Source organism: Ammospiza nelsoni, chromosome 32 (genome assembly GCF_027579445.1).
Source record: "Ammospiza nelsoni isolate bAmmNel1 chromosome 32, bAmmNel1.pri, whole genome shotgun sequence".
In the NCBI taxonomy this organism is placed as follows: Eukaryota; Metazoa; Chordata; class Aves; order Passeriformes; family Passerellidae; genus Ammospiza; species Ammospiza nelsoni.
In genome coordinates this window covers 1,430,177-1,442,571 of record NC_080664.1, presented here as the reverse complement: position 1 = coordinate 1,442,571, position 12,395 = coordinate 1,430,177, and the positions used below count along the sequence as shown (strand labels likewise).

Genomic DNA, 12,395 nt, shown 5'->3' with positions numbered 1-12,395 from the left:
TCCTGCAGTGTTCTGGGATGGGGCTTTGCTGCCTGTCCCCCATTCCTGACCCCACTTTTCTCCTCTCCAGACCCCCACTTTCCCCTCTGTCCCAGGTTGTGTCTCTCCTCCCTGACCCCATTTTCTCCGCTCCAGACCCCATTGTCTCTCAAGATGTGGCTTTGCTGCCTTTCTCCTCTCCCTTACCCCCTTTTCTCCTCTCTAGACCCCATCATGACCCTAACCCCATTTTCTCCTCTCCAGACCCCATCTTTCCCCTCTGTCCCAGGTTGTGGCTCTCCTCCCTGACCCCCTTTTCTCCTCTCCAGACCCCATCTTCCTCCTGTGTCCAGGGATGGGGCTCTGCTGCCTTTCCCCCATCCCTGACCCCATTTTCTCCTCTCCAGACCCCATCTTCCCCCTCTGTCCCAGGATGGGGCTCTGCTGCCTGTCCCCTGTTTCTGACCCCATTTTCTCCTCTCCAGACCCCGTCATGGTCTGGGTCGGGGCTCTGCTGCCTGACCCCCATCCCTAACCCCGTTTTCTCCTCTCCAGACCCCATCATGACCCTCATCCATTTTCTACTCTCCAGACCCCATCATGTCCTCGAATGGGGCTCTCCTGCCTTTTCCCCATCCCTAACCCCATTTTCTCCTCTCCAGACCCCATCTTTCCCCTCTGTCCCAGGATGTGTCTCTCCTCCCTGACCCCATTTTCTCCTCTCGACCCCATCATGACCCTCATCCATTTTCTCCTCTGCAGACCCCATCTTTCCCGCGTGTCCTGGGACAGGGCTCTCCTGCCTGTCCCCCATCCCTGACTCCATTTTCTCCTCTCCAGACCCCATTGTCTCCCAGGATGTGGCTCTCCTTCCTGTCCCCCCTTCCTGACCCCCTTTTCTCCTGACCCCATCATGACCCTGACCCGTTTTCTCCTCTCCAGACCCCATCTTTCCCGTGTGTCCTGGGACAGGGCTCTCCTGCCTTTTCCCCATCCCTGACCCCATTTTCTCCTCTCCAGACCCCATCATGACCCTGACCCATTTTCTCCTCTCCAGACCCCATCTTTCCCGCGTGTCCTGGGACAGGGCTCTCCTGCCTTTCCCCCATCCCTGACCCCATTTTCTCCTCTCCAGACCCCATCATGACCCATTTTCATTTTCTCCTCTCCAGACCCCATCTTCCACCCTCACCCGGACCCGGCCAGCACGGCGGTGTCCCGGGAGGCCCTGGCTCAGTGGTCAGTGCTGGACAGAGCCTACGAGACCGACCTGGGCGTGCTGCAATGGGTGGAGGAGCTGGAGCAGCGCGTCCTCATGGCCGACCTGCAGATCCGGGTGGGTGCCAGCCAGGGCCACCCCAATTCCTGCTTGGTGGGGAGGATGAAACAGGAATTTCATATTATAAATATACATATACATATACATATACATATACATATAGTCCTAATAAATAATAATTAATAATATATTTATAAATATAATAATATAACAACAATATGTTATAATACTATATTATTAGTATAATAATATTAATATATTATTATACGTTTATTATTATTGATATTGTTGATATTATTAATTCATATTATAAATATAATAATATACTGTGATATATAATATTTGACATAACATTTAATATAATTGTAATATAGATTATTATCATAATCATTACTATCGTTATTACTATCATTATTACTGTCATTATTACTATTATTACTACTATTATAAAATTCATATTGTAAATATGATTGTCTGGCAAAAGATTTTGAGAATATAGAAACTATAAGTAAGATTGAAATGAAAGCACGTTTAGGTGAGCCAGGGGGGGATCACAGATGGACAGACACACAGACACACAGACAGACAGGGTGAGGATGTTGGGGGAGATGAAACAGGAAAGCCTTGTAAATATGATTGTCTGGCAAAAGATTTTTGAGATCATGGAAATTATAAGTGAGATTGAAATGAAAGCAAGCTTTGAGATCCTTTAGTTACTGAACAACTGGAAAACAATGGTGTGGCCAGCTGAAGGTGATCCCCTTTTGATAGAACAACACCCTCTGCTTGCAGACAGCTCCAAGGGGCAGAGCAGACCCTACAGCTTGGCAAAAGGGGTCCAAAGAGGAAATTTTAGGGTTTAAAACTACTCCAAAGAAGAGTTTTTAGGGTTTAAAATGTAATCCAGTGTGGTAATGTAGTGATTCTTATAGGCTGTATGGAAATGCTATAGGATTTGTATCTTGGACTAGATTGGTTAGTGAGTATATTATATATATCAGAATATTCAACGCAGAAGAAGGTTTATTGTATTGCAGGAACCTCATCCTCTTTTACTCTCTCTTTACCCTCTTTACTCTTCCTCACTCTCTCATCTCTTTACCACACTCTTGCCTTGTCTCTCTTTACCTCTCTCTCCCTCTTTGGGCCTGCTCTGAGCTGTGCCTGGCAGCTCCCAGCAGCTCCCTGCACTTGGCCCTTTGCAGTAAACCCCAAGTTCTGCAACCAGAAGATGATTTATTGTATTATTATTATTATTGTATTGTAACAGGAATGTCACTCTCATATCCTCTCTTTTACCCTCTCTTACCCTCTCATCCTCTCTCTCTATCTCATCCTCTCCACCCCTCTCTTCTCTCAGTCCTGCTCTGAGCTCTGCCTGGCAGCTCCCAGGAGCTCCCTGCACTTTTCCCTTTGCAATAAACCCCAAATTCCACAACCAGAAGAAGATTTATTGTATTGTAACGAGGATCTCACTCTCTTATCCTCTTTTACCCTCTCATCCTCTCTTTTCTCATCCTCTCTCCCCCTCTCTCCTCTCAGTCCTGCTCTCAGTTGTGCCTGGCAGCTCCCAGCAGGTCCCTTTGCAATAAACCCCAAATTCCACAACGAGAAGATTTATAATGGGAACTTTGCTCTCTCATCCTCTTTACCTCTGTCTTTACCCCTCTCTTCTCTCAGTCCTGCTCTGAGCTGTGCCTGGCAGCTCCCAGCAGCTCCCTGCACTTGGCCCTTTGCAGTAAACCCCAAGTTCTGCAACCAGAAGAAGATTTATTGTATTATTATTTATTGTATTATTATTATTATTGCATTGTAACAGGAACCTCACTCTCATATCCTCTCTTTTACCCTCTCTTACCCTCTCATCCTCTCTCTCTATCTCATCCTCTCCACCCCTCTGTTCTCTCAGTCCTGCTCTGAGCTCTGCCTGGCAGCTCCAGGCAGGTCCCTGCACTTGGCCCTTTGCAATAAACCCCAAATTCCACAACCAGAAGAAGATTTATTGTATTGTAACAGGAACTTCACTCTCTCATCCTCTTTACCTCTCTCTTTACCTCTCTCTTCTCTTGGGCTTGCTCTGAGCTGTGCCTGGCAGCTCCCAGCAGGTTCCTACACTTGGCCCTTTGCAATAAACCCCAAGTTCCACAACCAGAAGAAGATTTATTGCATCGTAACAGGAACTTCACTCTCTCATCCTCTTTACCTCTCTCTTTACCTCTCTCTTTACCCCTCTCTCCTCTCAGTCCTGCTCTGAGGTGTGTCTGGCAGCTCCCATCAGGGTCCCTGCACTTGGCCCTTTGCAATAAACCCCAAATTCCACGGCCAGAACAAGATTTATAATGGAAACCTCATTCTCTCATCCTCTTTACCCCTCTCTTCTCTCAGTCCTGCTCCGAGCTGTGCCTGGCAGCTCCCAGCAGCTCCCTTTCCAATAAACCCCAAATTCCACCACCTAGCTTCAGACATCTCTCATCCCCATCCCACCCGCCAACACTCGCTGCCCACCAAGTGCCCACCACTGACCTCTCTCCCCTCCACAGGGCTGGACGTGTCCGAGCCCGGACTCGAGCAGGGCCGACCTGCGGTACTGCGAGCACAAGGTGGAGCCCCTGGAGGACATCACGGTGCGCAGCAGCCGGCGGGAGGCGCCGCCCGTGCGCCGGGAGCTCACCAACCCGCTGGACCTGGCCGTGCTGCGCCTGGCGGCGCTGGAGCACAACCTGGAGCGCCGCTACCTCAAGGAGCCGCTGTGGCCGCAGCACGAGGTGGTGCTGGAGAAAGCCGTGCTGAGCAACCCCGAGGAGCTGGGAGCGGGCTCCACCGAGATGTGAGTGGGAAGGGCTTGGGAAAGGGGTTGTTGCATGGGAATTGCTGAGGAGGGGTCATTCTATGTATGGGAAGTGCTGAGGAGGGGTCATTCCCTGGGAGTCCTGGGAGTTCCTGAGGAGGGGTCACTCCCTGGGAATTGCTGAGGAGGGGTCATTCCTGAAGTGGTCATTCCTGAAGGGGTCACTCCCTGGGAATTGCTGAGGAGGGGTCATTCCCAAGCAGGGGTCATTCTATGGGAGTTCCTGAGAAAGAGTCATTCCCTGGGAATTGGTGAGGAGGGGTCATTCCCTGGGAATTGCTGAGAAAGGGTCAGCGCTGAGAAAGGGTCATTCCCTGGGAATTGCTGAGGGGTCATTCCCAAGAAGGGGTCGTTCTATGAGAGTTCATGAGAAAGGGTCATTCCTTGGGAATTCCTGAGAAGGGGTTATTGCCTGGGAATTGCTGAGGAGGGGTCATTCAATGGGAATTGCTGATGAATTCCCAATGGGGTCATTTCCCTTGGAAGTCCTGAGAAAGGATCATTCCCTGGGAATTGCTGAGAAAGGGTCATTTTATGGGAATTGCTGAGAAGGGCTCATTTCTGAGGAGGGGTCATTCCCTGGGAGTTGCTGAGAAGGGGTCATTTCCAGCCCCCTTGGGAATGTGAGGGTCAGCAGGGTTTGTCCTGGGGGTGGGGGTCTCCCAAGGATGGGATTCCTTCTTGGGGATGGGGTCTCCCCTGGGGATGGGGTCTCTGAAGGATGGGGTCTCTGAAGGAAGGGATCTTTCTGAGGGAGGGGGTCTTTGAAAGATGGGATCTCTGAGGGATGGGATCTCTCTGAGGGATGGGGGTCTCTCAGAGGGATGGGGTGTCTCAGAGGGATGGGGTCTCTGAGGGATGGGATCTCTCTGAGGGATGGAGTCTCCTAGGGATGGAGTCTCTCTGAAGGATGGGATCTCAGAGGGATGGGGGTCTCTCAGAGGGATGGGGTCTCTTCCTGGGGATGGGGTCTCTGAGGGATGGGATCTCTCTGAGGGATGGGGTCTTCTCTGAGGGATGGGATCTCTGAGGGATGGGGATCTCCCCTGGGGACAGAGATCTCATGGGGGGGTCATCGTAGTCCTGCTCGGGGCTGAGCAGCTGATCCTTCTGGGATCTTTTCTGGGATCCCTTTTGGGCTGTGGGGCGTTCCCCATGCCCTAGCCCAGGACAGGACCCCCATGTTGGGCTGTGGGGGGGTTCCCCATGCCCTAGCCCAGGACAGGACCCCCATGTTGGGCTGTGGGGGGGTTCCCCATGCCCTAGCCCAGGACAGGACCCCCATGTTGGGCTGTGGGGGGGTTCCCCATGCCCTGGCCCTGGGCAGGACCCCCGTGGCCGGGCTGAGCCCCCTCTGTCCCCGCAGCTCGTACGAGATCACGCCGCGGGTGCGGACGTGGCGGCAGACGCTGGAGCGCTGCCGCAGCGCCGCCCAGGTGTCCCTGTGCCTCCTCCAGCTGGAGAAATCCATCGCCTGGGAGAAATCCGTCAACAGAGTGGTGAGACCCCGCTCTGGGAGGGGCAAAGGGGGGGTCCAAAGCAGCTCTGAGCCCCCCGTGTCCCCCCAGACCTGCCTGGTTTGCCGGAGAGGGGATGACGACGAGCACCTGCTGCTGTGCGACGGCTGCGACCGCGGCTGCCACCTCTACTGCCACCGGCCCCGCATGACAGAGGTGCCCGAGGGAGACTGGTTCTGCTCCGTCTGCGTGGCCAGGGTAGGTCAGGGGGGCAGCCCTCAAACCCCACTGGGGTGGGCCAGGAGGGATTCCAGACCCTGCTGGGCCCCCCGTCCCCAGGGGAGGTTCTGGTGAGGGGACAAAGTCTGGTTCTCCAGAGGGATCCCCCATGAGAGCCCCATTCTTGGGGGAGACCCTGATGGTCTCTGGGGGTCCCCTTTCCTAGAAAAGACCCCAGTGGGACCCTCATATCTCTGGGAGGGACCCCCATATCAGCAGGAGGGATCCCAAGCCCTGCTGGGCCCCCCGTCCTCAGGAGAGGTTCTGGTGAGGGGAGAGTCTGGTTCTCAAGAGGGATCCCGCATGGGAGCCCCATCCCCGGGGGAGATCCCAACTCTTGGGAGAGACCCCAATGGTCTCTGAGGGACCCACATGTTCCTGGGAGTCCCCTTCCTAGAAAAGACCCTATTGGGACCCTCATATCTCTGGGAGAGACCCCCATATCAGCTGGAGGAATCCCAGGCCCTGCTGGGCCCCGCGTCCCCATGAGAGGTTCTGGTGATGGGACAAACTCTGGTTCTCAAGAGGGATTCTGATGGCCCCCATGGGACCCCCATCCCCAGACCCCCATTCTTGGGAGAGACCCCAGTGATCTCTGAGGGACCCACATGCTCCTGGGGGTCCCTCATATCTCTAGGAGAGACCCCCATATCAGCAGGAGGGGTCCCAGGCCCTGCTGGGCCCCCCTCTCTTGGGGGGAGCCCTCGAGACGTTCTGGTGATGGGAGAAACTCTGGTTCTAAAGAGAGACCCCCATGGGACCCCCATCCCCCATTCTTGGGAGAGACCCCCAATGGTCTCTGAGGGTCCCCTTTCCCAGAAAAGACTCTTATCTCCAGGAGGGACCCTCATATCTCTGGGAGAGACCCCCATGTCAGCAGGAGGGGTCCCCATCCCAGCACTGGTGACCCCAAAGGGACTCGCACCCCTCTGAGGATTTGGTCCCCAGGAGAGACCCTGGTGGTATCTGAGAGACCCCCACCCCTAGAGGAGACCCTGATGGTATCTGAGAGAACCTCAAACCTAGGAGAGACCTCCACCCCTAGGAGAGACCCTCACCCCTAGGGGAGACCCTGATGGTGTTTGGGAGACCCTGATGGTATCTGAGAGACCCCCACCCCTAGAGCAGACCCTAATGGTGTCTGAGATATCCTGGTGGTGTCTGAGAGACCCTCACCCCTAGGAGATACCCTGATGATGTCTGAGAGACCCTCACCCCTAGCGGAGACCCTGGTGTTGTCTGAGAGACCCTCACCCCTAGGAGACACCCTGATGATGTCTGAGAGACCCTCACCCCTAGGAGAGACCCCTACCCCTAGCGGAGACCCTGGTGTTGTCTGAGAGACCCTCACCCCTAGGAGGGACCCTCACCCCTAGGAAAGACCCCACTGGTGTCTGAGGGACCCTGATGGTGTCTGGGAGACCCCCACCCCTAAAGAAGACCCTGATGGTGTCTGAGAGACCCCCACCCATAGAGGAGACCCTGGTGGCCCTCCCATTGCTGTCCTGACCTCCAGGAGAACCTCTCATCCCCAGGAGACCCCAATGACCTCTGAGGTACCCTGAGGGTCCCCTCGGGTCTCAGGCAGTGGAAACGAGCACAGGGGACAGAGGGTGACCCCTTTCCCCCCGCAGGCCGGGCAGTACCGGGACCCCATCTCCCCCCGGCGAGGCAAGAAACGGAAACGGGGCCGGGGACTCGGGGGCAGCCCCGGCGAGGAGGAGGAGGAGGAGCCGAGCCCGCGGCGGCGCCGCCCGGCCCCGAGGCACCGGCGGGGGCTGCCCCCGGTGTCCCCCCGGTGCCAGCCCGGGGAGGCGCCGAGCCCGGCCCGCAGGAGGAGCGGGGCCCTGCGGGGGCAGCCCGGAGACCTGACCTACTGCGAGTGAGTGGGGAGGGGGCTGCGCTGGGTCAGGGACCCCCTGCGAGTGAGTGGGGCTGGGGAAATGTGGGGAGGGGGCTGCGCGGGGTCAGGGACCCCCTGCGAGTGAGTGGGGCTGGGGAAATGTGGGGAGGGGGCTGCGCTGAGTCAGGGACCCCCTGTGAGTGAGTGGGGAGGGGAAATGTGGGGAGGGGGCTGCGCGGGGTCAGGGACCCCCTGCGAGTGAGTGGGGAGGGGAAATGTGGGGAGGGGGCTGCGCCGGGTCAGGGACCCCCCTGCGAGTGAGTGGGGCTGGGGAAATGTGGGGAGGGGGCTGCACTGGGTCAGGGACCCTCTGTGAGAGAGTGGGGAGGGGGCTACGGTGGGGTCAGGGACCCCCTGCGAGTGAGTGGGGCTGGGAAATGTGGGGAGGGGGCTACGCTGGGTCAGGGACCCCCTGCGAGTGAGTGGGGCTGGGAAATGTGGGGAGGGGGCTACGCTGGGTCAGGGACCCCCTGCGAGTGAGTGGGAAGGGGAAATGTGGGGAGGGGGCTGCGCGGGGTCAGGGACCTTCTGTGAGTGAGTGGGGCTGGGGAAATGTGGGGAGGGGGCTGCGCTGGGTCAGGGACCCCCTGCGAGTGAGTGGGGCTGGGGAAATGTGGGGAGGGGGCTGCGCTGGGTCAGGGACCCCCTGCGAGTGAGTGGGAAGGGGAAATGTGGGGAGGGGGCTGCGCTGAGTCAGGGACCCCCTGTGAGTGAATGGGAAGGGGAAATGTGGGGAGGGGGCTGCGCGGGGTCAGGGACCCCCTGCGAGTGAGTGGGGCTGGGGAAATGTGGGGAGGGGGCTGCACTGGGTCAGGGACCCTCTGTGAGAGAGTGGGGAGGGGGCTACGGTGGGGTCAGGGACCTTCTGCGAGTGAGTGGGGAGGGGGCTGCGCCGGGTCAGGGACCCCCTGCGAGTGAGTGGGGCTGGGAAATGTGGGGAGGGGGCTGCGCTGGGGTCAGGGACTCCCCAATGTCCTCCCTGGGACCTTCTGCGAGTGAGTGGGGCCGGGGGAAATGGGGAGGGGGCTGTGGTGGGGTCAGGGACCCCCTGGCACGCAGGGCGAGGGAAGGGATGAGGGTCTTGACTCCCATGTTTCAGAAACGCTAATTTATTATTTTGTGATAAAAATATTACAGTAAAATTGATCATTTTATTATATTAAAATTTATTACTTTATTTATTATTTTATTATATTAAAATTTATTATTTTATTATGTATTATAGTAAAAATTAATATTTCATTATATGATGTTAAGTTTTATTATTTTATTATATATTAAAATTTATTATTTTGTATAATATATATCTGATATTAAAGGAAAATTATATATTAAATCTATACTATATAAAAGTATACAAAAGTATATATATTTAATCTATACTATATTAAATCTATACTATATAAAAGAATAGAAGAGACGAGAAAGAAGAGACAAGAATCTTGACTCCATGTTTCAGTATAGTTTTAATATCTCATTTTCTTTTAATATATATAAAATAATGCATTTTAATACCATATATATCATAAAATAATATATCAGCCTTCTGAAACATGGAGTCAAGATTCTCGTTTCTTCTTTCTCGTCTCTTCTGTTCTTTTAGTATGGTTTTAATATCTCATTTTTTTTTAATATCATATACATCATAATAAATTTCAATATATATATAATAGGATAATACAATATATATATTGTATATTCAATATATATTATATATATATGTATATTGAATAAAATTATATATTCAATATATATATAATAGAATATATAATTTTAATATAATAAAATAATAATTCAGCCTTCTGGAACATGGAGTCAGACTCTCATCTCTTCCCTCACCCTGGCACCTCTGCGACCGCCACCCCCAATTGGTGACCCTGAGCGAAGAACAATCCCACCCTGAGGGAAGGATTTTTGCTAAAATCAGTCTGTGCCGTGTCCCCGCCCTTTGCCAGGATCATCCTGATGGAGATGGAGTCTCACGAGGACGCCTGGCCCTTCCTGGAGCCCGTCAACCCCCGCCTGGTGCCCGGCTACCGCAGGATCATCAAGAGGCCCATGGACTTCAGCACCATGCGCGCCCGGCTGCTGCGGGGAGGGTGAGCTGGGACGGGGGCTTCTGGGGGGGCTGGGGGGTCCTCGGGGGGCTGGGGGCTCCTCCTGGGGCTGGGGGCTCCTCCTGGGGCTGGGGGGTTCTCCTGGGGCTGGAGGACCCACGTGGATCGTCAAGAGGCCCATGGACTTGAGCACCACGCGCGCCCGGCTGCTGCGGGGAGGGTGAGCTGGGACGGGGGCTCCCTGGGGAGCTGGGGGGTTCTGATGGGGCTGGGGGCTCCTCCTGGTGCTGGAGGACCCAGGTGGTTCCTCAAGAAACCCATGGACTTTGGTACCATGCATGCCTGGCTGCTGTGGGGAGGGTGAGCTGGGACGGGGGCTTCTGAGTGGGCTGAGGGCTTCTCGGGGGTTGGGAGGTCCTTCTGGGGCTGGGGGCTTCTCCTGGGGCTGGCAGGGTCTGTCCCCAGGGTTGGATGTTCTTCCCAGGCCAGTGGTGTCCCTCAAAGGGATGACTCTTGTGACTTGGGGGTCCATCCAGAGCTCCCAGGGGTTGGATGTCCCTCAAAGGGGTGACTCTTGTGGAATTGGGGGCTCCTCAAAGGGGTTGGATGTCCCTCAGAGTGATAACCTTTGTGGATTTGGGGGTCCCTCCCAGCAGTTGGATTTCCCTTGAAGGGGTTGGATGTCCCTCCCAGCCCAGTGGTGTCCCTCAAAGGGATGACCCTTGTGGGTTTGGGGGTTCCTCCAGGCTTGGGGGTCCATCCAGGGCTCCCAGGGGTTGGATGTCCCTCAGAGGGGTTGGATGTCCTTCAAAGAGATGACCCTTGTGGGTTTGGGGGTCCATCCAGGGCTGGAGGTTTCTGTTGAGAATGGGAGTCCCTCCAGGGCTCTGGGGATCTCTCCTGGGGATCCCATCCCTTCCTAGGAATGGGATTCCTTAGGACTTGATGGGATCTGATCCTCCCAGGGCTGTTGGGGTCTCTCCCAGCCATGGGGGGAATCAGTTTCCCTCCCAAATTTCCCTCATGGGGTTGGGGTTCCTTTGGTGCCGAGGGGTCTCTCCCAAGCATGAGGGTCTCTCCTGGGTTTTGGGGGTCTCTCCTGAGGATCCCATCCCCTCCTGGGAATGGGAATGGGGTCCCTTAGGACTTGATTGTGTCTCTCTCGGGGATGGGGGGATCAGTTCCCCTCATGGGGATGAGGTTCCTTTGGTGCTCACGGGGGTCTCTCCCAAGGATGGGGGTCTCTCCTGAGTTTTGGGGGTCTTTCCTGGGGATCCCATCCCTTCCTAAGAATGGGATTCCTTAGGATTTTATGGGATCTGAGCCTCCCAGGGATGAGGGTCTCTCCTGAGAACGTGGGTATCAGTTCCCCTCCCAAATTTCCCTCACGAGGACGGGGTTCTTTTGGTGCTCAGGGGGGTCTCTCCCAAGGATGGGGCTCCCTCCCAGGGCTGAGGGTCTCTCCTGGGTTTTGGGGGTCTCTCCTGAGGATCCCATCCTCCCCTTCTGGAAATGGGAATGGCGTTGATGGGGTCTCTCCCAGGGATGGGGAAGAATCAGTTCCCCTCCCAAACCTCCCTCAAGGGGTTGGGGTCCCTTTGCTCAGGGGGGTCTCTCCCAAGGATGGGGGTCTCTCCTGGGCTATTGGGGTCTCTCCTGGATTTTGGGGGTCTTTCCTTGGCTCTGGGGGTCTTTGCTGGGGATCCCATACCCTCCTGGAAATGGAAATGGGGTTCCTTAGGACTTGATTGGGTTTCTCCTGGGGATGGGGGGGATCAGTTCCCCTCCCAAATTTCCCTCACGGGGATGGGGTCCCTTTGCTCAGGGGGGTCCCTCCTGAGGATTGGGGTCTCTCCTGGGTTTTGGGAGTCTCTCCTGGGCTATGGGGATCTCTCCTGAGGATCCCATCCCCTCCTGGAAGTGGGAATGAGGTTGATGGGATCTCTCCCAAGCATCAGAGCATCAATTCCCCTCACGGGCTCAGGGTTCCTTCGCTGCTGACGGGTCTGGGGGCTCCCTTGGGGTGTCCCACCCACCCCCCCACCCTTTGCCACCCCTCAGGTACTCGAGCTCGGCCGAGTTTGCCGCCGACGCCCTCTTGGTGTTCGACAACTGCCAGACCTTCAACGAGGACGACTCCGCCGTGGGCCGGGCGGGCCACGCCATGCGCCGGTTCTTCCAGAGCCGGTGGGAGGAATTTTATCAGGGAAAAAACCCTCCCAACCCCTGAGGGGGGAACCCGGGGGTCTCCCCAAGCCCCCCCCACCACGAACTGCCTCCACTGGAGCTGCTCTCGCTGCCTGCTGATCCCACATTTTGGGGGTTTTTTTTCCCCTCCCAGCAGCGTGAATGGGCTTCTAAACCCACCCCTCACACTGATGAGGCCCCTTCATGCTGCTTGGACCCCTCCCCAAAATCCTGCCCTATCTATTTCCCCCATTCCCCTTTTATTTTTTTTTTTTTTTTCTCCAGCACCACAAAAGTCACAGATTTGTGTAAGCCAAAAAAAGAAAAAAAAAAAAAAAAAAAAAGAGGTGTTTTTTTTTTTTTTTTTTTCTTGCTTTTACTTTCAAAATTTCATTTTCGGATTAAG

At 55.1% G+C, this 12,395-nt stretch overlaps 1 protein-coding gene across 1 annotated transcript in view; it reads left to right on the top strand.

The window, feature by feature from the left end:
- Positions 1–12,355, top strand: part of BAZ2A (bromodomain adjacent to zinc finger domain 2A) — a 29,508-nt gene extending 17,153 nt beyond the window's left edge. Inside the window, exons 23-29 of the mRNA XM_059491282.1 lie at positions 1,152–1,315; positions 3,799–4,085; positions 5,473–5,605; positions 5,675–5,821; positions 7,477–7,724; positions 9,701–9,844; positions 11,864–12,355. Of these exons, the coding sequence (XP_059347265.1) occupies positions 1,152–1,315; positions 3,799–4,085; positions 5,473–5,605; positions 5,675–5,821; positions 7,477–7,724; positions 9,701–9,844; positions 11,864–12,032 (1,292 nt within the window). The 3' untranslated portion in view covers positions 12,033–12,355. The remainder of the gene's footprint in view (positions 1–1,151; positions 1,316–3,798; positions 4,086–5,472; positions 5,606–5,674; positions 5,822–7,476; positions 7,725–9,700; positions 9,845–11,863) is intronic.
- Positions 12,356–12,395: the final 40 nt, after the last annotated feature.